The following is a 26,066-nucleotide window of genomic DNA, read 5'->3' as shown; positions in this document are numbered from 1 at the left end:
AGCAACTATTAATGACTAAGTGATGTTTTAATGTCATTGCACATTCAGGCTCAGGTGAGGTCAAACTCAGGCCTGTGTCTGAGCACATGTTAGGTGCCAAATGAGCAATGCAGACACCAGGAGTTCTGGAGTGGGCTTGGGACAGGGGGCACTTCTGAGAGGACCTGGGGTTTGAGCTAGATGTGGAAGCTGCGTGTAGTGACAGCTAAGAGAGTGCTTTCTTGTGAAGGTCACTTGAATCCAAGTCTGGGCTTCACTCCTTCTGTGTGCACTTAACCGAGTTTCTTAAACTCCTGCTTCCATTGCCTCATCAGTAAAATGGTGACACTAGTGACAACAGGGTCTGTTATTGTGAGGTTAAATGATGTGACAAATGTGACTGGCCAATCGTAGGTCCTCAGGAAGCATTAGTGGTAGTTATTCTTTTGATAAGTGGTGTGTCTTCTGTGAGGGCAGTGAGGTTGAGGACATTCCAGGGAAAGCAGAAAAGTTCCAGTCCTATTTGTGAGACAGTGAGAGAGTTTGAGAGAAGAGATTAAGAAAGGAGGTTATGGGAGGACAGCAGAAAATGACAGCCTGGGGTCCATTGTCCCAGGATTTTGCATGTGGTCCCAGAGGCCATGGGGAGTGTGGAGCAAGGAGATGATGGGAGGGTGGGGAGGACATACTGGAGGTAGGAGGGTCTGGAGCAACCAGGAGGAGGCAATTACAGGAGTCTGGGCCTGATGGAAGGAAGAAGAAACCTTCCCAGGGCAGTGTGGGGAGAGAGCGAATTCAACTCCATGGCCTGGGAGGGAATTTGCTGGTCAGTGGCCATGACCCAGCTGTTGGCACGTACCATTGCCCTACCTGCCCGTCCTTGTGTTTTGCAGATACCCCCTCCCCACACCTGTGCAGGCTTGAGTAGTGAGGGGGCCTCCCTGGCTGGGAGAGAACATTCCTCCCCAGCCCCCATCCCCAGGGCAGCCCCTCCAAATTCTCTCCCTCCCCACTTCATCTCCTCCTACTCAGCGCCTGCGACATCTCGCTCCTAGCGTCTTGGCTCTCAGCGAGCGGAAGTGAGGGGTGTCAGGGTGTGAGCCATTGCACATTCACTGGGGGTGGGAGGGGTGGGTAGAATCAAGCCCAGTCATCCTCTCTCCAGCCCCCTCCCCACCCCTCACTTGGCGAAATAACTCAAGCTACGTTCTGTTTAAACAGGATCGGGGCATGGGGGAAAGGCAAGAGAAGAAGCTCTGTCCATCAGTTCATTCATGATTCTCCGCTTCCTAAAAAAGCCTGGGCCACGTGAACTTCTCCAGGCTCACATCACAGGGGCTGTGGGATGGTCTCTTCCCAAGGGAGACAGAGGGTTAGTTACGGGGCATATGCTTGATTTCTGTCACGGGGAACATGACGAGCTGCTCAGCCAGGCTCTGCTGTGCATGTGGCACCAGGATTCGGGGGCCTGGCTCCCTCATTGGCTGTGCCTCTTCCACCACCCGGGCAGCCCTCTGGAGACGTGTTCTGTCGCTGTTGGGTGCTGACTGTTCCAGACAGAGCGCAGGGGAGGAGGTGGGGGCGGCGGCGCACCAGGCACAGGCTGGCAGCTCGGGCCTGCCAGTGCCTGCCTTTTCTGGAAACCCACGCAGGCAGCTTCCGGCTGGCCTACAGGGGACAGATTTCCTGTTTGGAGGGAGCAGCCTTGTGCCTCTGCCACGAAGCCTACACAGGAAAAGCAGGGCAAGGCTGGGCATGTGTACCCACTGAGCAGGACAAGGAGGACCCAGATGACCCTCTGCCGAGGCCTGAGGCGGGCCAGCTGTCTTCAGGCTGCAACCCACCCCACCCGCACAGGACCCCGGCTCAGTTTTGCTTAGGAAGGTACCATGTGATTAGCTTAATCCCCAGGCTATATCCCTCATTGTATATTGTTCAGACTGATGCTCAAATTAGTTTGACTCTCTGAGCCCACCCTCATCTTTAGAGGAAGGAGGCCACCACCTGAAAGGGAGGGCTGCTGGACTCAGATGTGCGGGTCATGCCCTGCACAAGTGTGACTGTGTAAGGAGACACCTTTCACATCAGACAGGCTGTAGATTGAGTATTTATTATGACAATTATCCAACAGATGGCAGTAAAGTGTCTCGAGGAAGGGATCCTTTTTTCTGATTTGCACAAAGGCACTGTATGAGCTAATGGTGGCCCTACTGAAAGGCCAGGAAGAAATCACTTCTGGGGAGAATTTTACAACAGATAATATGCCAAACGGGTAGACCCCAGGCCGACTGTAGAGCTGGCTTGGGCTATAATTCCCGCAGTCCATCACTAGGCCCTGTTTCTCCCGTGCTTGCTTAAGAAGAGGGATGAACTCCTTGCTAGCCCCTCCTCCAACCTGACTTTCATCTATATTTCCATCTCTGCTCCTGGCTCGCTCTCAGCCAGACTGTGAGCTAAAAGCACAATGCCTAAGGTTGCAAAACTGGTGCTGCCATCTCACCCCAACTTTGGGAAATGCCAGGCCAGGCCTCCTTCTCTAACAGACTCAGGGGACCTCCAGGCTCGGACCAGTCATGCAATATTGTGGGGACAGGGAAAATTGGCCTTGCTTGTCACACTGGGCACAGGACATGCTCCACACAAACAGAGAAAGGGGACTAGTTCCCCAATCTTCAGAGCCTTGAGCTGCTTAGCTATTGGTTAGGATGTGCTGCTCTTATCCTTCAGCCAGCAGCTGACCACCCTGCCCCTCCCATTCCAGGCCACCGAGAGCAGAGCTGCCCATAGTCCCCTGCCAAGGAACACACAGAACAGTGCCTGGGAGCACAAGACACAGGGCAAGGGGTGGCAAACTGTCACCTGTGGCCCAAACCCAGCCTGCCACCTGTTTTTATGTGGACCACAAGCTAAGAATGGTTTTTACATTTTTTAAATGGTTGAAAAGAAATCAAAAGAATAAGAATATTTTATGACATATAAAACCATATGAAATTCAAGTGTCAATGTCCACAAATAAAGTCCAGCTGGAACACAGCCACACCCATTTGTTTACATGTATTTTCCATAGCTGCTCTTGTGCTACAGCAGCAGAGTGGGGTAGTTGCAACAGAGACTGAATAGCTCACAAAGCCTGAAATATTGTCTATCTGATGCTTCACAGAAACAGTTTGCCGACCCTGGCATGGGGCGTGGGAGGCCATGAGGTATCCTGGGAAAAGCCCTGGATTGGAAGGCAAGAGACCTGGCTTCGAGCCTGTCTTACAACATTTAACAACTGTGTGTGTCATCAGGAAAGTCACCTTGCCCTCTAAACCTCAGTTTCCATATCTGTAATTGATAATGTCAACAGTACCTGCCCTGCCTACAGTTTGTGGTCATTGTGTGGATCAAATGACATCAAAGATGTGCAAGTGGTTTGTGTGAATGTGCAAATGCCGGTGTGAAGGTTCAGTGTTATTTGCCCTAGAAGGTGGGTCCACCATGTCCTTTTCATAGATGAAAGGTGGCCTCTTCCCCCACATGCGGGTCCTCTTTCAACGCTTTTTTCTCCTCATCTTCCTCCCAATTTCCCTGCTCCCTTCTGGCCTTTTGGGAAGGGTTTTATGAGGCCCCCCACCTTTCTTTCTGGATGGCATCCTGTTGCCAGGATGGCAGCCACATTTCACAGGTGGCATTTTGCCCTCTCACCTATCACTACGATCTAAGGGGTGAATTCCAGATAAAACCCCACTGTGACCAGCTCTGCAAGTTTGTACTCATTGAAATTCCAGTCACAGGAAGTTGGAGGGGCTCTCGGGGGTAAGGCTTGATGCCCTGGGCTGACGGTTTGCCACGGTGAGAGAGCGAAGCCCTGCTTTCACTCAGCCTCGTTCTTCCATCAATACGTGCACTTACTCACAGAGTAGGGTTGTCACTGGGCCCCGGGACTTGCTTTGGAAAATGGCAAATCAGATAGTACAGGGTTCTGTTGGAGAGGGAGTGTGGAGAAAAGGAGGTAGAAAAGTAACATAATAAACCTCATCATTCATTTATGGGCTTTTTAAAGATGACTTTGTGAGATGTCCACCCCTGCTGCAGCTCTTGTCCCCTCAGTGTGAGTGGCAGTCTCCTGTCACATGGGGATCCTATTCTCCACCCAGCCAAACATAGGACCCGGACCCTGTCTTGCCATAGAAAGTTCCACAGAGGCCAGAAGACAGTTCACCCTGTTCCTCCTGCACTCTGTCCACCTGACTTCCTGATCCCTGGGCTTGGGTCCCTTGTCTGCCTCAGCTAGAAAGGCCTGGAGTCTCCTTCCCGTCCCACTCTGGCCTCTTGGACCCTGACCCTTGGCCTGTCTCCCAAGTTGCCTCACTATGGCTTGATGCTCTGCTTCTCTGGACTGTCCCAGGACATGGATGCTGCTTGTTTCCAAAGCTCTGCTTGGGCCCCTGCTTCCCAGGCCTCACTTGGACTGGCCCAGGGGCCTGCCCTACCTTCTGAGATGCTGCCTTGGTCTCCTGCTTCCCTCCACAGTCTGAGCTCTGCCCTTCCTGGTCAAAGGTCATGGAATTGCAGATTAAAAAGCACCATAGTGTTCCTGTGTTCTCTTCCCTCCAGCATTTTCTCCACAGCGTCCTTGGCAGATGGCTGTCCACCAGTGCTCTTGGCCACAGAAGCTGCTTAGGCATCTCTAGTGATGGGGCACTCACTGCCCCCAAGGGCATCCCATTCCCTTATTGGGTAGGCCTAGTGAATAGAAACTCTTTCTTTTGGTGAACTAAAATCTCCCTCTTCATATTCCAACCCACTAATTCTAATTCTGCCTTCCAGAATAATTCAGAATGTTTGCTTCTCCTTCCACAAATGCTTCTCGGCCCTCTCAGCGTGTCTCTTGCTCCACCATGCCCAGTTCTCTCTGCAGTTCTGATGCCCCTCTGCCAGACTGATGCTCAGCAATGGCCTTTGGAGCCTCCCCAGCCCCCATACCACCCTGCCTCACTAGCCAAGGGGTCCTGGGCATCTTGCCATCCTGAAGGGGGGTCCTGCCTCTTTGTGAAGAGAGCCCTGGACTGGAGCTGGGACAAATGTCCTCAGAGACCTTGCCAGCCAGGGAGGAAAGGTCTCTGGAACCTGGGAGATGACAAGAGCAACATCAGCCAGCCGTAGCCAAGGCCTTCCTGGTCGTTGCAGACCACATGCCTCAGAAGCTCTGGGAAGGAAACCTAGAAATTTACCTTTTTAACACACTCCTGGGTACCCTGAGTGTGGCCCAAGTTTCAAGCACTAACCTTAGGGTTCCCTCTTCTGAAGGTTCTCGTTCTGCCTCCCATCTCAGAGGGGTCTTCATAGGCAGGAAGGGTGGGAATCTGAGAGTGACTGGGTTTCACTAAGTGAGAACTGAGGAAAGAAAGAGAAGACATTGTCTGCTTCTGGCCCAATGCTCTCACCAGGTCAAAGACTAGCTTGGAAAGGCTGTGTGCAGCATGTCATCTGTGGGCCCCCTGCTGGATCCTGCATGGTGTCATCTCTAGAAGGCTGGCTCTGTACTTCTGGGCAGGACTAGAGATGGGGAAGGAATGAAATTAAGTTTTCTACTCATCTCTCCAACCTCCATCCTTTGCCCTGAGCAGCTTCCCTGAGACTTCGAATTTTAGGAAATTTCATTTGATTCACTTTTCAACATACTTAATGAGACTGTAATATATTTGCCCAATGCTGTGCTAGGAGGTATGGGAGAGACTATAAAAGAAAGAAGTCCTGCTCCCAGCCCTCTTGTAAGTTCTTGAGGAACTTAGAAGCCTCGTGTGCAGCAAACAGCACAGAACAGTAGATGGCAAAAATTGAAAATTATTGACACAGATGACATAGCAGAGATGAGGAATACAGGGGAGAAAGACCCCTGGGGGCTGTGGCTGGGTGTCAGCAGAGGTTCTAGGGAGGAGATGGCCAGAGGGGCTGGGCCTCTGGGCCTCAGTGAGGACAGCTCTAGTTTTTATTGGCTTTGCATACTGGCCATGAGACATCTGAGAAAAAGGATTCTGCTATGTGAAAATAGAAAGCCACTGTTGGAAGGGAAAAGGAAAGGGATAGTGACCTCAGCCCTTGGAATTACTGGAACCCAATGAAAACCTGGAGGAGCTTCCTTCCCCTGACCACATACACCCTGGCCTTTGCCCTCACCCTAAGGCAGGCTTCAGCTGGGGAGGCCTGGGTAGGGTTCATCATGTTGTCAAGTTCACATTGAGCCCTGTCTCCTCTTGAGGGAATGGTTGAGGGTGAGGCATTTGGGGGTAACAGAGTTAATTTCTGTTCAATGAATGGAGCAAAGATACAGGAAGCAGATACAGGTCTTTAAAAGAAGTATTCTAAGCATGGATTTGCTGGCTGCTATTGGTGCCTCTAGTGTTTGCATTGGTTATGGCCTCAACAATTTACATATAAATTTGATTTTTATCTGCAGAATCCAATTACCACAATGAATTTTTACACTATGGTGCAGTGTGGCGAATGAATTGGAAAGGGCAGAGGAGATGCAGGGGGCCCAGTTAGAGGCATTTTATAGTTCAGGGGAGATATTCTGGTTCAGGATGGCACCTTGGGTCTGAGCTGATTCATGTATCCCAAGGCAGCATGTTAGTAGATGAGAATGGAAGTTTCCCTCTAACTCTTATTTATTCATTGCATACAGTTTAGTAATGACCATTTGGAACCAATGTTGAGTGACTTGTTTCTTGTTCTGTTATTGACAGTAATGATGACAATTCATGCATTGCTGGGGGGAAGGGTAGATGGTATGATAGCTATGTTGGGGCCTCTGTCCTTCTCTTCTCAGGATTCTAATGAGCTTAGGCTTTCTCTGTCCTTGTTCCTAGGTAACAAGTATGAAGTCAAGGTGTACACTGGTGACGTAATTGGTGCAGGGACAGATGCTGACGTCTTCATCAATATCTTTGGAGAGTATGGAGACACAGGTAATGGGTTTTAATCCTTTCTTCACAACCCAGTATTCCTTTTTAGATGGGCTGTTTCTCACAATCTTGGCAGAAGAAGGCAACTCGAGCCCCCTATGGGCTCCTCTGTTGAGCGTCTCTCTTCTTATGATATGGTTTATCATGGCAGCAGGGTGTCCTGCTGAGTTATACTTTGGGATGTGGCTGTACATGGCCTTATTCAATGCAGTGGTTTGGGGCAGATCAGAATGGGGCTGTGGGATAGAATTGAACTTGGCCTCACAGGTGAAGCAGGAACTGAGGGCACAGACACAGCTGCAGGTGTTGGGAGAAAGTTCAGGTCAGCAGAACTGAGACAGGTGGTTCTCTTCTGCTTCTGCTAATTTAGCAGAATAAAATAGGAGTTGGAAAAGCTACAGAGACATGTGAATTTTGGACACAATATACTAAAGAATTGAAAATGCATTGCTGAGCTTATAAGAAAAAAAGAGAGAGAGAAATCTCCAGGCGCCAGAAATGAAGAGGCAACTCAAAACCAAAGTGTTAACTATGAATTGATGTTGTGGCTCATGGAAGGAGGGATCTTTCATGCTCAATAATCTAGAGGATGGGCTTTCATACCTATTTGAGATCACAAAATGAGATCTTGGCCTTGCAAGAGGAAAGATATTTGAAATAAAAACTGCACATAAAGCCAGAATCCCTGAGGGTTCACAGGAACATCTTCAGCGAAAAAATAGACCAGGAAAAAATTTGCTCATCAGTACAGTAAACTTATCTCAACAAGAGCTCTAGATTTAAAAAATTTCTGAAAAATTGATATCTTAGGCCAGTACCACATGTGGGCTTGAGGTCTGAATTTACACTACAAGTGTGATTTGGGAACTGCCCCTTCCCCAAGTACAGAAAATTGATTCTGTGCCAGTAATAATCTTGGGTACTTGGTAGAAACATTTGCAAGACTGCATGAGGTTGCTATAGATAAAGTGCTGGAGATGAGTTCATGTTCCTAAACTACAAACCACCCAAGTACACAATCCATTATAACTAGGCATCAATTGACACAACAAACAATAAGATTAAGACCTCAAGAATTTCAGATAATGGAGAAATTTGAGAAAGACTATAACTTAAATTGTTTAAACTGATTAAAGACAAAAAAAAATGAAGAAAATAACAGGACACCATGAAAAATATAGCAAATTTGGAAAAAAAAGAGACAAGCAGAAATACAAGAAATGAAAATATAGTTACTAAAGATAAACACTTAATGTGTGGGTTAAACAACACAATTGGAAACCGCTGAATAGAGAATTAGTAAACTATAAGCTAAATATGAGCAAAATACTCAGATGAAGCACAGAGAGATAAAGGATTGGAAAATATGAGAGATCATGAGACGTGGAGGAGAAAATGAGAAGTTGACCAGGAGTTCTAGAAACAGAGAATATGGAGAATAGGTGAGAGGAAATAATCGAAGAGATAATAGCAGAAACTTTTTCAGAATTGAGCAAAGATGTGAGTCTTCAGATGAGAGTAGCAAAATTAGTCATTGAACAGGATAAATAAAAATAAATCCACATTTAGACACATTACGTTAAATCCAAAGGCAAAGAGAAAAATATTAAAAGGAAACAGATTTGGCAGATTACCTTCTATAAAAACAATTAGATTGATAGCAAATTCCTATCAGCAACATATAGAGGTCATAAGTCCATGGAATAATGTCTTCAGTGTTCTGAACAGGAATATACATAAACTTAGAATTCTGCACCCAGCTAGGTTATTATTCCAGAGTGAGGGCAAAATTAACAAATTTCCATACAAGCAAAGAGAAATAGGGTTTACCACCCATAGACCTATGCTTAAACAACCACTAAAGGATATACTTTAAGAAAAAGAAAATTGTACCCAGAAGAAAAAAGTGAGATGCAAAAAGCAAAGGTTAGCAAAAAACTGATAACCATGTAACAAATCTAAGAACACACTGACTATATGAAACAATGATGATAATGGTGGATATCAGGGCTTGAGGAAATGTGGGCCCCAAATACTAAAAATCAATAATCTTTGAGAAGAAAGTAGGTAATGTAAGTTAAAACATAAGATTCTTGGTCCCATTCCATCCCCCCATTCCCAGAAGAGCACATATATTAAATATGGACCTTAATAATTCAACTATGCATATTAAAATGGTAAAAGTAACCACTAAAAAATAGAAATGTAAAACTTATAAACCAGTAGGCAGAATAAAAGGGAATAAAGTCTCAATCAATCCAAGAGAAGGCAGGATATAAGGCAAGAGAAACCAAGAAAAAGCATGGCTAATAGCAAAAGTAAGATAAATGTATCAATAATCACAATGAACAGAATAAACTGAACTCATCAGTTAAAAGATAGATATTCTCACATTAAATAAAAGCAAAAAAGATCCGGCTTAAATATATGAAACAGAGATATATGAGAACAATAGAAAGAAATAAAGTATGCAAGGAAAATATCAACAATGAAAAAGAAGCTGGCATAGCTATATTAACATCTGTCAAACTAAACTTTAAGGCAAACCAGTTTGTTAGAAATAAAGTATATTAGACAATGACAAAAGAAATAATGACAAAAATATAATAATTCTAAACTTGTATAAATTTAACATATTCCCAAAATATGTGAAGCAAAAATATCAGAATTCTTGGAGAAACTTGACAAATACATAATCATAGTGAGAGATTTTAATACAATATGCTTACTAATTAATGGCTCAAGTGGATAAAAATTAGAGAAGATTTTAACTACGCATTTAATAAGCTTGATCTAATGGAGATATGTAGATTACTGCATCCATCTGGTAGAAAATACACATTCTTTTCAAGCACATAATGACCACATAATAAACAAACAAAGCAAGTCTTAAACTCAAATGAATCAGTAACATAGAGACAGTATTCTTGGTTCACAAGGCAATAAAATTAGAAGAAATTCCAACCACTCACACCATTTAGAAATTAAAAAGTACATTTCTAAGTAATTAATCCATCAAGGAAGAAACTATAATGTGACTAATCTGGTAGCATGTTATATCACCATTATCATTATCTGGAATAGAATTTATTGGAGGAAACTAACAGAGACAGTAGCAATATCAGGTGTGCAGGTAAGTCTCTGTTACCCATCACATTCTGGGTCATCCTAGAAGGATCTTGCAGGGCAAGACTGGAGACCTGGGAAAGGGACATTGGCCCTTGGGCTGTGAAGTCTTTAAGCTGCATAATTGGTGAAGTCTCTTTCCTGGAGCTGGGGTCCAATAGCAGTATAACACAGAAGAATCTTGGCCTCCAGTCCCCTTCCACCACATTAACATTCATGCTTGGGGGAGCACAGGGATGGTAAAGAGGCTGGGGTCCAAGCCTTGTGATTGTCACTGTATGATGTAGTCTGATTGTTTTATCTCAGCATCTCAAAATGATTGACAATTTTAAGAACATGCTGTAGCCAGTTTCCAAGGTGACCTGTGATCATTAAAGAAATTAGAGCTGCAATTAAAATTTACCCAGGTCATCAGACCCAGAAGATTGTTCAGGTAAATATTTAAGAAACAGTTAATCTCCATCTTACACAAATTGTTTCCGAGAAAAGGGAAAGAGATAATGTGCCCTGATTCATTTTATGATTTTTGATACCAAAATCAGGCAGATATATTAAGAGAAAGAAATGTATAGGTTAGTCTCGTCTCATTTTTAAACAAAGATGCCAAAACCCTAAATAAATATTAGTACACCAAATTCATAAATAAATAAATGTATAGGTAAATGGTGATTTCTACTCTGTAAGGTTTATTACAGGAATTCAAGGATAATTTAACATTAATGAATCTATTCATGTACTTTATCACAGTAACAGATTAAAGAGAGAAAAGTGAACTATCTCCATAGATGCAAAAAAATTTACATTCATGATTTTTAAAATACCCTCAGAAAACTAAAAATAGAAACCTTCTTGAAAAGAATAAGGCTATCTACCAAAATATGCATAAATATCATACTTAATTTTGAAAACTTGGAAGTTTTCCCTTTAAAGACAGGAACAAAAGAAATATTCCAGCTAATCATAACTTCTGTTCATCACATTACTGGAGGTCCTAGGGCCAGAAGAAAAAAAAAAATGAGAAAAAGATATAAAAACTATTATGATTGAAAATGAAGGAACAAACTTGCTTTTTCATGAAAAATAATGACCATCTACAAAATCTAGGAGAATTTACATACCATTAGAAGCAGTGAGAGAGGAAGTTTCGCAAAGATGCTGGATATGAGATTAATATACAAAAAATGGATAAAAAGTACAAGCAACTTATACATTTAATTTAAAAATATATTATTTACAATAGCAATTATAAAGCACCTAAGAATAAAGAGCTTTCTGAAAAAAAATATTTATTGAAGAATTCGCAAGAATACATAAATAAGTGGAGAAATATGTTCATGGATGAGAAAAGAGTCAAATTCATTAAGATGTCAAACTTTCCCAGGTTGTTCTATAAATGCAATGAAATTTCGGTCAAATTCTCAAAAGGCAAAGAAGCTACTATTAAAATCCATGTAGAACCATAAAGGGCTAAATATTGCCAATATAATTTTGAATAATGAAAATAATATTAACAATATTAATAATGTGGGTAAAATATCTGTTTTTTATAATAAAAAAACTGTAGACAAAGGAAACAAAATAGAATAATGGAATAAAGAATAAGAACAGAAAAATTTCGGAAGAGCAGAGCCTACATGGCATGTACGAGGGTACTTCAAAAAGTTCATGGAAAAATAGAAAAAGAGATAATTTGAATATCTTTATGAACTTTTTGAAGACTCCTTGTATACATATGTATATATACACATAAGTGTGTGTGTATGAGTGTGTGTATAAACATGTGCTCAATCTCTCCAAATCAGTAGGGGAATGCAAATTAAAACCACAGTGAGGGCCGGCCCATGGCTCACTTGGGAGAGTGTGGTGCTGATAACACCAAGGTCAAGGGTTCGGATCCCCTTACCAGTCATTTAAAAAAAAAAAAAAACACACACACACAATGAGATACCATTATACACACACTGAATAAAAAATTTTAAATACATATATTAAATTTAAAATATATATGATTGTAGGGAATGGGAATTCTCATACACTGCCGGTGGTAGTTAATGTAATATAACCATTTTGGAGGGCAATTTTACAACACCTAATAAACTGAAGATGAGCACACCCCAGGCCAGGGCCAAGCAGCTCTGCTCATAGGTGTCTATTCAGAGAAGTTCTTACAAATGCACAGCAGGAGATAGGTACAAAAGAATCCATTTCAGTGCTATTTGCAATAGCAAAAAATTAGAAGCAAATTAAATGTCCATCAGTAGAAGAATGCAAAGATAACTGTGTTTTCTTCATTCAATGACTATTGTACAGTAGTTGGATGAATGAATTAAAGTTACTGGCATCAACAGATTAATCTCAAAAGCATAGTATTAACTGAAAGAAAATAAGTTGCACACGGGCGTGTGATGATGAGAACAGGATCAACAGCAACAACCTTAGTGGCAATGACACGCCCGTAGTGCCTACCACGCACCTGCTGCCATCCTAAGTTCTTCATGTATATTAATTCAATCAATCTCACAGGAAACCCTATAAGGCAGGTACTAATATCACCCCCACTGTACAGATGAGGAACTTCAGGTACACTGTAATATTATTTATGTAAAACCCTGAAACATGTAAAAGTAGTGTAAATGGCTACATACATGTGCAAACAAAATTCACAGAAATGATACAAACCAGGTTAAGGATAGTGTTTATTTTGGGAAGGGAGTAGAAGGCAAGAGCTGAACGGTGAGGTCTTAGACATATCTGCTGTGTTTTATTTCCTTAGAAACAGAAAGGTCTGAAGCAAAGTAGACAAAATGTTAACATTTGTTATACCTCTTAAATCTGGATGGTGTGTACATGAATGTCATATTATTTTGTATCTGTTTGAACTGTCACAATTTAAAATTTAGAAAAAATTTAAATAATTAAATTTTAGAAAAGAAAGAACACAGAATGGTTTCAGCAAAAAGTTGGTGCTTAGATGGGGATGTAAGGGTTAATCTGACTTGTAGATACATAATAACAGAAACATAACGATGGAAAAATTGCAAAGGAGAAAGAATATGTGCTTATGTGCTTATGACTTGCAGCAACTTATTTAACTTCTGTAAGTCTGAGTTTCTTCATTTGCAAAACAGAGTTAATAATATCTCTTTCTTGGATTGTGATGGGGAATAAGTGAGAAAAAAAAATCTATGTTAAACAACCAGCAGCTTCTGATAATAGTTATCATCACGGTTTTCCAGAAAGGAGTCAGGTCTAAGGAAGTCCGTAGGCTGATGTCAGGGTCCCAGCCACAGCCCCTATACCAGCTACCATGGTTGTCGTTCTAGTTCAGGACAGGCAACTGGCAAAAGCAAGGCAGGGCCTCGGGTCTAGGGATGTGGGCACAAATGGGTTTATAAGAATGGGGACTCCAGATTAAGGCAGAAATTGGAAGTTCAGTTATGGGACCTGGGCACAAGCCATGCATAAGACAAATGTCTGCCTTGCCAGGAGGCTGGAGGGGTGTAAGCAGCCCTTAGATCTCAGGGGAAAGCTGCTCTTGTTGACTCCGGAAGAGCATCTTTCAGTGGGTAGGCCATTAAGGCTTAGAGTTGGTTCCTCTTTTCTTCTGGCCTTTTGGTCAGTTTTCTTGCCTGTCTGTGCATACAGGGGAGCGTAGGCTGGAAAATGAAAAAAACAATTTTGAAAAGGGAGCTGAAGACAAGTTCATGCTGGATGCCCCAGATTTGGGGCAGCTGATGAAGATCAACGTTGGCCACAACAACAAGGGGGCGTCTGCAGGTTGGTTCCTGTGCAAGGTGGGTTCAGCTGCATCTCTGTGGTCCCTGAAGCCTGGGAGGGGGGATTCTGACTCTTCAGATGGTTACAGCTCAGCCCATCTTCTCTCTCTTGGTCTACTTGCATCCATACTTCTACCTACGCCCGCTGGCCAGCCATGCTGCCCTCCTCATGGCCTCCAAGACATTGCCCATGTTATCACCTTCCCAGAAAGCCCAGTTTTCTCATCTGAACCTAGCCAGGGCCTAATCATCCTTCAGGGCTCCATCATGAAGGCTTCCCTGATCCCAGCTCACCAGAACATCTCCCTCCCATGAATGTTTATAACCCTGCCTGCTTATAGCATTCATTTGACCCTAATCATATGCTCTCCTGTGACTTATCTTGGGCTGCTGCTTTGTACCTCCAATTTCTGGATCTCAGGACCCTTGCAATTTAGCCTACCCAGGACAAAATTAAGAATCAAGAAGAAAGCAAAAAGGCTTCTGAGCAGCTAAAACATACCTAGTTCAGAGCTGGTGAGAAAAGCATGCCCCTGGCTCTATCTTGCTCTGCTTTGATTTAGAAGGAAAGCACCCTCTTAGACTCTCACCCAGAGTCTAGCACTTATGTACAATCTCTTCTAGCAAATTTGCTACCTGGGATTTTAAACATGTAGCAGAAAATTAGAAGGGGAAAGAGGTACTGTAATGGGTAGGGTGAGAACAATAATGGAAAGTCAGAGAAGATAAAAAACACCAAAAGAATATCGAAAATTCACTGAGGTCTGAGGTCATTTAGAAAATGGGCTTCCAGCCCTTTGCATATGTTTCCCTCAGTTGTTAAGATCTCAGTGTATTTCAGTTCATGAAATTTGATAAGAAAAGGCTAATGTGTATATATTTTTGAAAAATATTTTGAAAAGGTTTTATTTCTTAAAACAGAAAACTCCCAGATTTGTATCACTTTGACTATAAAGAATAAGGCTGTTTGATCCTTGAGGTTTTGTTATTGCTCAATTTCATTTACCTTCTTGCATCAGTTAGGAATGTATTTGGCTGCAAGTATCAGAAAATTGAAGTGCTGTGTGAAACAATTAGGGGCTTATTTTTTTCATCTCATAGGATATCCAGACATGGTCTGCTCAGGGCTGGTGCAGCTGCTTTCTGGGGCACCTGTTCTTTTTCTGGGTCACCATCCTCTGTGCTGTGGCTTTCATCTGCCAACTTGTTGCCTCATGATCACATGATGGCTGCTGATCCTCTAGGCATCTTATCTGTGTTCCAGACAGGGGTGAGGGGAAGACAAAAGGGATAAAGACTTTTTTCTGGCAAGCCTTGCCTTAGTTTGAAAGAAGCAAAACCCTCCTTGGAACTTCGGCCTATATTCTATTGGCCAGAAATGTGTCACATGGCCACTCTAGCTACAGAGAAAACTGGGAGATCAAGTGGCTAGCTTTCTGGCATTTATAGTAGAAGTAGACTAAGAAGAAGGTGATTGTGAACAAGAGTTGAGTATGCATCCTAGTGTATCTGCCATACTTCTCTTCACAACTAGCATGGAAATTCCTTGAGGACACCTCCCTAGCTCTAAGCATGGGACTTGGCACTGAATCAATGAAGTGAGAAATGGCCAAAGTTCCTCTGGAAAAGTGAGGGCTTTCTCCATCCTAAGAGCAGCCAGTAAGGTGCTGAAGAGGGTACCAGGAGGCTGAGAGGAACTGCTCCTTGGATTTGAGAAGAAATGGGACAGTAGTCCAGAATCCAAACAGCCAGTCACAGGCAGAGGTGTGTCTTCAGAATGGTTTTCTATTCAACTGGGCAGAGGAGGGAGAGGAGGCAGGTATGTTTTATAACCTCAGCCAGGGTGGGGCACAGAGCAGGTGACTTGAAATTCAGTTCCTTTATCCTGGGAAAGAAGACAGTCAGGTGGGGCACAGAGCAGGTGACTTGAAATTCAGTTCCTCTATCCTGGGAAAGAAGACAGTCAGGTTAAAACTCAAGGTTTAGTAGAAGGAGCTGCAAAGTGTGGACAGTTGTTACAGTGGCTGCTCTTGAGCTCAGGTTCCTTCTTGGTCACGTGGGTACACTTACCATTGTGCTCTTGGCAATATTCTGGAAGGAGGTGGGTTCACAGAAAAAATGTGTCCTTTAGTTGACTTCATAACTGAAGGGCAGTTTGGCAAGGTGTGAAATCTTTGAGTGAGAACAGTTTTTTCCTTTAAAACTTTGCAGATCTTGTTCCATTGCCTTTTGAAATTTGATATTGAGGTCAGGCAGACTTTTGTCTGCTAGGGTGCTAGCAGGATTTTTTTTCTTTATATTTACTATTCCAAAATCTTGCCAGACAGCATCCAGGAGTGGGGACTATGTTAGTTTATCCTCCTTTCCTTTCTCACTTCCTGGCTTCCTTGTGTTTGCTTTAAATTTCTATGGAACATGTTGAGTCTTTTCTGTCTGATGCAGCTCAGAAAAGAGATTTTCTGTTATATACTAGATTCTTGCTTGGGTGGCATTTGTTCTGGTCACTTCATTAGGAATGCCAATTACCCAGCTGTTGGATCTCCATTCTGTCTTCCAAAACTCTCAGCTTCCCTTTTACTCCTTTTATCTCTATTTTCTTTGCATTTCATGGGAGCTTGTTAACCACCCCTCCCCCCATGCATCACTGATTTGTTTTTCCATATTATCAATTCCTTTCCTTTCTACTATCAATGTACACTTCAATTCTGAATGTGTTTCTCTTAATCGTTTTTTCCTCTTACAAGAGTAATGCAAGTTCATTGTAAAAAACTTACAAAATACAAATAAAAAAAATATAAACCATTCATAATTTCACCACCCACACATCGCCAGTTAATATTTTGATGAATATCCTCCACTCATTTTTCTACTAATTAATATACACTCACATTTATCATTTAAAAATGGAGTTATAATGAATACAATGTTTTACAAATGCCTTTGATTTCACTTTCAAATATAACGTGTATTTCCGCATGTTATTTAAATAGAATGACATGGATAGTTTACAGTGTAAGTTTTAATGACTATAATAGTGTTTCATTGCACAGATCTGTCATGACTTACTAAACCAATCTCCTTTTGTTTCACAGTTCTATTTTTTCTCAAAATTACTATACTATCTAATTATGCTATATACTATAGTACACAGTATATAAAACATGCTATATAATTGCACTGTATACTATATATTATACCATTATACTATAAATAGTGCTGTGACAATATTCTTGTAGCTTATCTTTATGCACATTTGTGATTATTTATTACAATAAATTGCTAGGAGTTAGTTAAGGGACATGCAGAATTGTAAGAAATTTGATGTACTTGCTGCTATATAGTTTTACTTTTCCTAATACCTTTTCTTGTTTAATTTAGTTATCTTTTAATATCATCTTATTGCCTTTTTATTGTAGCCCCTTCTATCCTTGAAGATGTTTACTCCTATTTTATAAAGACTCAATCTTTTTGTATTCTATTAAGCGTACCAATTTCCTGAATTCTTTTCCTGTATCCTGAATTAAGTCATTTCCAGAGTTCTGATCTTCTTCTGAATGATTTTCTCCTTCTTTGGTTCAGGAGTAGTTTTTCATAAGGCCTTAAATTGCTGTTTTCTCTTTACCCAACCTCGAATAAGGTGGGTCCTATCTGGACTTGGTGTCTGACAATATCAAGGTGCGCCTGACATATAGGACATGTATTCACCAAATCTCCTTCCTCCTCCTCCCCCTCTTCTTCTTCCAACTTCTCCTCCTCCTCCTCTTTCATCTTCTACTCATCCTTGGCTCCAGCTGGGTAATTATTGAATTCCCTTCTCATATCCAGGTCCAAGGGAAGGCTCTTGATCCTATTCTCGGATCATCACTGGCACTGTCCTGGTATAGCTGTGCTCTGCTGGGATGGTTTCTGTTCTTATTCCTGTTGCCTGGGTCATTAGTACAGGTTGGTTGCATTTTATACAAGGATATATCCTTAAAAATCTACATAACTTGAAATTCATTTAACTTGAGACAGAATTTCCTGAGGGTTGCATACTTTGAGCATATGTCAATAACCGTTAAAGTGTATTTTTGCTCTAATGATTTTTGGTTTTTACAGTATTTTGCAAAGATACCAGGTGATTGCTTGGTCTTGGTAGAATTTTGTCATCCTACTGCTGTTCTAACATGATTGATTTTGAGACAAGTTTTTCAGCAGCACTAGAGTTAGATTTTATAGGCCATGAAAATATTATAAATTATAACAGAGAATGTTAAAATAACAGCATACTCACCCTTAAATCACTCTCAGAAGTTTCCATGACTAACAACATTTCATCAATAGTATGAGGCACATTGCACTGACAGGTTGGTGGGTATTTCTTTCTAAAAGCTAAAGTGGAAATAGCCTAAAATAGTTTATAATTCAGTTTTCTGGGTGTAATTCTGGATTTTTTTTTTTTTTTTTACTTTTGAGAAGTTTTCGCTAATTAAAACTTTGTGCACAAAGTGAGGCCTTATTAAAATTTTTTTATAAAATTGTTTCAAATGTGTTTAATTCACATTCCCAGAGAAGTCACTAAATGCACTAGAGTTCAGGAAACACCAGAGTCACTAGCACCTGCTCCAGGGCCCTTCTTGTCTTGGGCCCTCCCTCCCCATACTGCTTTATCTCTGGGATTTAGCTAATCTGTGCACCCATGTTGCTGTGCTCTGGTCATTTGGAAAACAATCAGACCATGCCTGCCAGATTTAAATGGCAAAAATACCCGAAAGTTTAGGTTAGGAGATGTTAGCAGAGGAGGGTTCTCTCTTTTACCTGGGGGTCTCTGTTATATTAGGGGAAGGCAGGATTCACCGGGAGGAGCCTTCCTTGATACAGTTCTAGACACTTAAGTTAGTAGAAATGGCTTCCAGATTCTGACCCTAAGTTTTCCAACAATTTTAGTTTTTGATGGTGTTGAAATTCCTTTCTTATTCCTTCCTTCCTTCCCTTCCTCCCTTCCTCTCTTTCTCCTTTTCTCCCTCCTTCCTTCCTTTTTTTCTCTCCTTCTTATTGTTTGCTAGTCAGACACTATTTTAAACCAAAAGGCCAAGCAGGCTACTTTCTATGTGATATTGTTATATAGGAGATTATGTAGGGGGGAGATTTCAGGGCCTGGTAGGCAACCTGTCTTCCAACTGCAAGGGGGGTGTCCCTTTCAAAGGTTCATTGGCTTCTGAAAAATTCTTATAGCCTATTCCTCTAACTCGAGCCAAACTAAACTGCTCCCTGGGGATAAGACATAAAGATAATTCAACCAGATTATAGGTCAGCGTGCCTGGATTTACCAGATAATTTTACTGAGGGAAGAATTGTTTTGAGAAAGGAGGAAGGAGGGTTTCAGGGTGGACAGAAGCTGAAAACCACAGGCTGGAGGGAGCCAAGGGCCAACCCTCACCAGCCTAGACCTCCTGCTCCCCCCACTGTGGGAGCTCCCTGCTGCCCCTCCTCAATTCACTGATAGAACTGCTTGCCTCCAGCTCCCCAGAGACACCAGTTAAATGGGCTGTTAAGTTGACCGAGATTCCGGATTTGACACTTGCACAGTAAATGTTTCCATTTCTTCAAGTTGCCAGGCTGGGTTGCCCTAGACTTCAGACGAGAGTTGCTCCTCATTGTTCATGTTTAAGGGTGTATTGGGACAAATCTAAAAGCCAGTATTGTCACTCCTTTGTAGCTTTTCTCCCTGCCCTTCTCCCTTAGTCAACTTCCCCGTCTTATCGCCATGGGGTGACTGACACACTCTTTCCCCTGGGGCGATTTGCCCTCCCCAAGGCTTGGGTCCACACATCTTGTTAGATCAACTATTGTGACCGACTCAAATGTTCATAGTTCAATGACCACTTAATTGAGCCTCAAAAAAGCAAAGGTCACAAAAAGAACAATATGCTGCCAGGAGCCTTATCCTTGGCCCATCTGCTTCAGGGATAGTGGAGTAAAATTAGAGACTTGCCCAAGGCGTCAGCACTCTTCAGTGGCAAAGCTGGTGCCTAACCTGCACTCTCAGGGTGGGTGTTTTCCCTTGTGCCCTGCATCAGGAAGTTCAGAATGGGTGGACTGCCCACTGTGTGCTGTAAGGAATATAAGCCAAACGTGCACCACTGACTTTGATGGGAAGAAGAGATGGAGGCTCATGGTGTTGACTTCAGGGACCTCAAGAAGCCCTACATGTCCCATGCCACCAATTAATACTCAACATTCTATAGGATTTCAGTGCCCCAAATATTAATTATAATAATAATAATAATATTTGCTTTTTTTGAGTGTCTAAGATGTGCTAGGTACTGTTGAGGTACTGTGCAAATAAAATCTCTAATGAAAACTCTGCAAAAAAAACACCCATAAATAAATAAAAATAGTAATTTAAATGCACAAATAATAAATATTAAAAATGAATTTAAAAATATACTCAACATTCAACCCACATTTATTGAGTGATTCTTACATTCTAGGCCCCAAACTACCAACTGCGGCTGTTACGATACATGTGGTCCTGCTTCTATGAGAGAGAAAAGTCCCTTAATAATTATACTTACTGTGACCTTATATTCAACAATTTCAGGGACAGTCCAGCTCTCAATGAGCAAACATTCTGCCCTAAGGGTCCCACAAGTAGAGTAGTGTTGGTCAGACCATGATTCCCACTTTGAAGACCTGAAAATGAGATTATTGTGATTTTAATGCAGAGGAGGATGAGGTTAGAGTCTTGAGTGGGTACAGACAAATGTAGTGGGAGTGGGTCACTCTGCCTGGGTACCAGGGATGCTTCAGGGGTTCACTGGAGCTGGTCATGGAGATGGGTGGGGTTTTGCCAGGAGGGTCTCCTTTAGGTGGGGGGAGCAGCAGAGGAACAGTTGGGGTGGATATTTGGCTCAGAGAACCAAAGAGCAGGAAAGCAGGGAGGCAGGTGAGGGCAAGACCACTGTGGGCCCTGATCACAGTAAGCCATCAGGCTTTTTTGGACTGAGGTTGAGCAGAAGTCTGAGATGGTAATGAAGGAGCAGGTATGTGGACGGGCTCAGAGGGGAGGAAGAAAGTGAAGAAAAGGAGTGAGAGTATCAGGCATGTCACCATTCAAGTGCTGGCATTTACAGTTATTTACATTTATCGTGGGTTACATACAATGTGACATGGCACTTCAGTGTAACAAATGAGACACAGATCATATGGTGAAGGGAAGCCTTGTGACAGGGAAGAAAAGATCCCATCTTCCTGTGCTGGGCCTCAGTTTCCCCCAGTAGAAACTCTTCCATGAGCCCAGTCTCATCCTGCAGACTGTAGGACGAAGAGATGTCATAAATATTTGCTTACATAACTCAATACACATCTGGAAAATTTCTGGAACTGTTCAGGGACTTTCATTTTTTTCTGTACAAGTATTTCAGCTGTTACATTATCTGTCGACCTTTGTTTTTTGGTGTTTAAAAAAGTCTAATTTTTAGAGTCTTGGTTGTTATCATTCAAATATTAATTCCAATGTTGCCTTTTCCTTTGTGGTTCAGCTGTGCAAGCTAGTTTGCCCTACAGAGGTGTTTAATGGCACATTCCATTTTTCAGATTAGCTAAACTTCTCAAGTCAGGAACTTCCATTGATGCCAGGTGGGTACTAGGCCCTTCATTGATGACATTTCTTTGACCTGTGAGGGTGGATGTCTTTGCTCTTGAAACCATGGCTAGCACACTAGTCTGTGAACATTTTGAGACAGAGATGGTGAATCTGTGTATCTAGGCTTCTTAGTAGATGTTACAGCTTACCTGAAAAACTAAATCCTTTCTTTAATCACCTTGCTTTTGTAACTCTGTGAAGTCACAGTAAGAGACGTTAGGAAGCAGGCTGCAGCCTCATTTAGACCGTTTTCAGTGACTCCCCGATATCGACCTTCCCCCGCCAACCCCAGGAGATCAAAGACACAGAGAAATGTGCAGATAGATGAATTGGGAGAGGCTGAACTTCCCTGGCAGAACCTTTCTCTGGGCAGTGCCACAGCAGTCCTTGGACCCTCAGCTTTAAAAGTGCTCATTTGAACCAGCAATCTCTGTAGGGTTGACTCACACCAACTAAACTCACTGGGGACTGATTTATAAACCAGAGCCTGAATGTTGATTTATTTTGGTAGAGAAGCCTAGTGGAACAACTGCCTTTAGTCACTGGCTCAAGACACTAGCTTCTCCATGGTGGGCAGTGTCCTCAGGAAGCCACCATAAAGCCCAGAAGTTTCCTTGGTCATCAGTGCATTAGACAAGACGAGATGCATTCAGGGAGCCCAGTAGATCCTGTTTCCACATTGCAGACACTTTGAACTTAGGAAGAGTTTTTTTATTGAGAATCAGAGTCCCTCTCTCAGGCAGTCTTGGGAAAACCTCGGCAGAATTTTACTTTCCAACTCATCCTGTCTGTCACCAGACGCTTCTGCCTACACAGTGAGTGGAGGACACATTCTAGTTATTAACAGTTTTTCTTATCTTAGAGTGAATTTTCAGTTGGATCTTCCCAGCACATTTTGGGAGGGCCTCTCAGCTAGAAGACACACTTATCTCAGCCTCACCAACCTACCTCCCATGGCAGTCCTTGCGGGAATCTTCATATATGGCCAATTCCATTAGCCTCACTGTCAGTGACTGACGTTTTCTGACCCGATCACTAGATCCTAGGAGTCCCTGTGCCTGATTTGGGGCTTGCAATTCCCCTTGCATGGACTCTGCTTGTCACCACCAATAACGTGAGAATCCCAGTCTTCATCAGCTGAGGAAGATGATGATCTCATTATAGTTTATAAATCCAGGCTTCCAGTTTTTATATCCAAGGCTCACAGGGCACATCCTGCCAAATTTCCTGCTTCAGTTTTAAAAAATGATCTGCAGCAGTGGAGAGAGCAATGTCTTGGTAATTCAAGTAGGAGGTAATTGCCAGTCATCCCTATATGACTTTGCAAGTCATTTTATATGGTTTTGTGAGGTTTTCCTGGTAACAGTTGTGTCCTTCTGATAAGCTTTCCTTGGGTCACTAAGGAGACGAGAATGTATTCTTAGAGTGCACTCAAGTGATTGAAGAAATGGGATTAGATCAATAGGGGCACCCTCAATAACACTGAACCACATTCCTTCCCTCTCCTCTCCTTCCCAGATTGTCATTGAAGATATTGGGAACAGAAGAAAATATGACTTCCCCCTTAACCGCTGGCTGGCTTTGGATGAAGATGATGGCAAAATCCAAAGGGATATCTTAGTGAGTGGAGCTGAGACCACAGGTGATGAGGGAGGACATTAGTGCCTTCTATTAAAAGTTATGTTTTTAAGTTATCAGCAAAAGAGCAAGCTAAATGAATCAGAATATAAATTTCCATTAATGGAGTTGACTATTATAATTAGATTAGACATAATAGAATTCATCTGGCAGCTATTAATAATGTACACATGGTAATTAACATTAATAATAAGTACTATTCTTAGCCAAACCAAGTTTCTCCTTCTCTTTGTTAGTTTCCTGTAATTAGCACTGACAGTTTCCTGTAATAATACATGCCGTTTATTCTCAAACTCAGACACTGACACATGAACTCTGAAAAAGAAAAAGATGAAGTGAAGTTGAGAGGGACATTGGATGTCATCTCGGGGAGGAGGACATGAGGGGGGATGAGGATGTGTGGAAGAGGAGGACCTTGGGGATGTTGCAGCCAGGTAGGAGAGAAGAGGGGTGGTATATTATGATGCAGCTTGCATTGAACTCTCTCCTTCCTCTTTTGTTTCCACACCAGCTATCACGTATATTGTCACTGTCTTCACTGGGGATATCCGGGGGGCTGGGACCAAATCCAAAATCTACATGGTCATGTATGGGGCTAGAGGGACTAAGAACAGTGGGAAAATTTTCCTGGAGGGCGGCGTGTTTGACCGAGGCCGCACAGACATCTTCCACATCGAGCTGGCTGCCCTCCTTAGCCCCCTGAGTCGGGTCTCCATCGGGCATGGCAACGTGGGTGTCAGCAGAGGCTGGCACTGTGAGAAGGTAAGGCATGACCCACGACAGCCTTCCTCAGTCCAGCCCCTCTCTTCTTTAACTTGCAAGTACAAACTCTAACATGAATCCTAATTCCTACTTCCTTTGGACCAGTTACAGAGCATGTGGACAGTCCCTCTCACTGTGTGTGTTGGGTGGTAACAGGACCATCTATCTCATCTTGCTGGTGGTCAAGAATGGGGCTTTTCTGTACATGCATGCAAGGGCCAAACACAGGGTAGCTTGTCTGGAGGTGCTCAGTCAGTGGTTATAGACTGTCCTGATTCCTGGTGAAGTGTTTCAATCAGTAAGTATTCTAAAGTAAATGTTTGTATTATGGAATACTTATACTTTAAAAAATGTACATAATAAAAGTGAGATACGGAGAACGTTAAAAAACAAACCTCAATTTTGTCTACCACCAAGCTTGAGAAATAAAACATTTCCAATGCTTTTGAAATTCCTTGTGATCTTCCTCAATCCTATAATCTTCTCTCCCCCAAAGGGCATGCACTGTTATAAGTTTTGTCTATGTATATTGTTTTTAACTAGCAGTTTTCTCTCAACATTATACTTTAGAGATTCATTCAGATGATAAGAGAAGCTGTAGTTCATCCATTTTCTTGCTGTAAAGTGTTCCATTGTACAGATTGATTAGAATTTATTTGTCCATTCTTCTGTTGATGAATATTTGGGGGTTATTTCTTGATTTTTACTGCTATGAACAATGCTGCCATAAAATTCTTGTACATGTATCTTTGTACAAATGTGCAAGAGCTTCTCAAGATGGAAGTTCTAGATCACATGGCAAGCAAATTTTCCGCTTTAGATAGCTGTTATTTCCAAAATATTCCAGATTTTTTCCAGAGTAGTTGTACCATTTTACTCTCCTGTCATCCATGTGTAAGAGACATTTTGTTACATACGTAATTGTCAACACTTTTGATTTTCACCATTTTGAAGGTTGAAAATGGTCCTGTTGTGATTTTTATTTTAATTTTCATGATTACTACTGAGGTTGAATATCTTTTCATTTCTTTATTGCCATCGATGTTTCCTTCTATGTAAAATGCCTATTCATGTCTTTTGCTGATTTTTCTACTGACCAATCTATCTTTGGATTTATTTTCATGAGTTTTTTTATTTAATCTAGATATTAATCCTTTGCTGATGGTATATATTCAAATATGTTCTCATAGTTTGCTTACAATGTTCACTGAAGAAACAAAGATTAATTTAAAAATAATCTACTTTATCAATCTTTTCCTTTATGGCTAATGATTTTTGTAATGTTGAGAGAGATTTTACTCATCCTAAAGCTATAAAGACATTCTCCTATATCCTCTTCCAAAAGCTGTTAATTTTTGGTTTACTCATTTATATCTTTATAAACCAATTCTACCAGGAATTGATTTTTGTGTGAGGTAAGAATCCAATTTTATTTTTTTTTCATGTGGATATCCAAATGTTCCAGCAACGTTTACTGAAGGACTTTTAAAACTTGAGTAAAGTTAAGAATCACCTGGAATTCTTGTTAAAAATAGATTTCTGGGCTCCAATCCAAACCTACGAGTCAGAATTTCCAGGAAATCTGGATATTTAACAAGTGCTTTAGATAATTCTTATCATTACAGAAGATTGGGAGACTCTGATTTACTAAAAAGTGATTCTTTTTTCACTGTTCTGAAAAGGCAGCTTTGTCATACATCAAATTCTCAAAATGCAGGGTTTTATGTGCCTCTGAGCTTTCTAGTCTGTTGATTTAGCTTATTTCTGTGCTAATACAACACTATCTTTATTTTCTATCTTTATACTTGGTCTTTGTATTTGCTGGAAGAAATTTCCCCACCTTATTCTTTTTCCTCCAGAATGTATTGACTATTCATGGCCATTTACCCTTCCATTGACATCCACAGAAATTCTAGATTATTTTTTTGTGTGTGCCAAATTCTATGAAGAACTGTGTTGAACAGAATTTAATTGGATCTATGGGTCCATTTGGAATACCTGACATCTTTACTATACTGAGTTTCCCTATCTATGAATGTGATATACTTAAAATTTATGTCTTCTTAAGATGTTTTTCGATATAGTTTTATATTTTTCTTGATAAAGGGATTTCATGTCTTTGTTAGATATATTCATAGGGACCTTATAATTTTTGTTGCTATTATGAATTGACTCTGTTTAAAAATTACATTTTCTAACCATTTTTTG

The 26,066-nt window shown here is 41.7% G+C and overlaps 1 protein-coding gene across 3 annotated transcripts in view; it reads left to right on the top strand.

Moving 5' to 3' along the window:
- LOXHD1 (lipoxygenase homology PLAT domains 1) overlaps nucleotides 1-26,066 on the top strand; it is a 182,936-nt gene that overhangs the window by 31,004 nt on the left and 125,866 nt on the right. For all 3 annotated transcript variants that reach the window (XM_063077310.1, XM_063077309.1, XM_063077308.1), the window contains exons 5-8: nucleotides 6,834-6,932; nucleotides 13,701-13,849; nucleotides 22,977-23,100; nucleotides 23,608-23,858. In XM_063077310.1, coding sequence (XP_062933380.1) covers nucleotides 6,834-6,932; nucleotides 13,701-13,849; nucleotides 22,977-23,100; nucleotides 23,608-23,858 — 623 coding nt within the window. The remainder of the gene's footprint in view (nucleotides 1-6,833; nucleotides 6,933-13,700; nucleotides 13,850-22,976; nucleotides 23,101-23,607; nucleotides 23,859-26,066) is intronic.

Source organism: Cynocephalus volans, chromosome 13 (assembly GCF_027409185.1).
Source record: "Cynocephalus volans isolate mCynVol1 chromosome 13, mCynVol1.pri, whole genome shotgun sequence".
Classification (NCBI taxonomy): domain Eukaryota; kingdom Metazoa; phylum Chordata; class Mammalia; order Dermoptera; family Cynocephalidae; genus Cynocephalus; species Cynocephalus volans.
The sequence above is the reverse complement of the archived record's forward strand: the minus strand, read 5'-3'. Positions and strand labels throughout refer to the sequence as shown.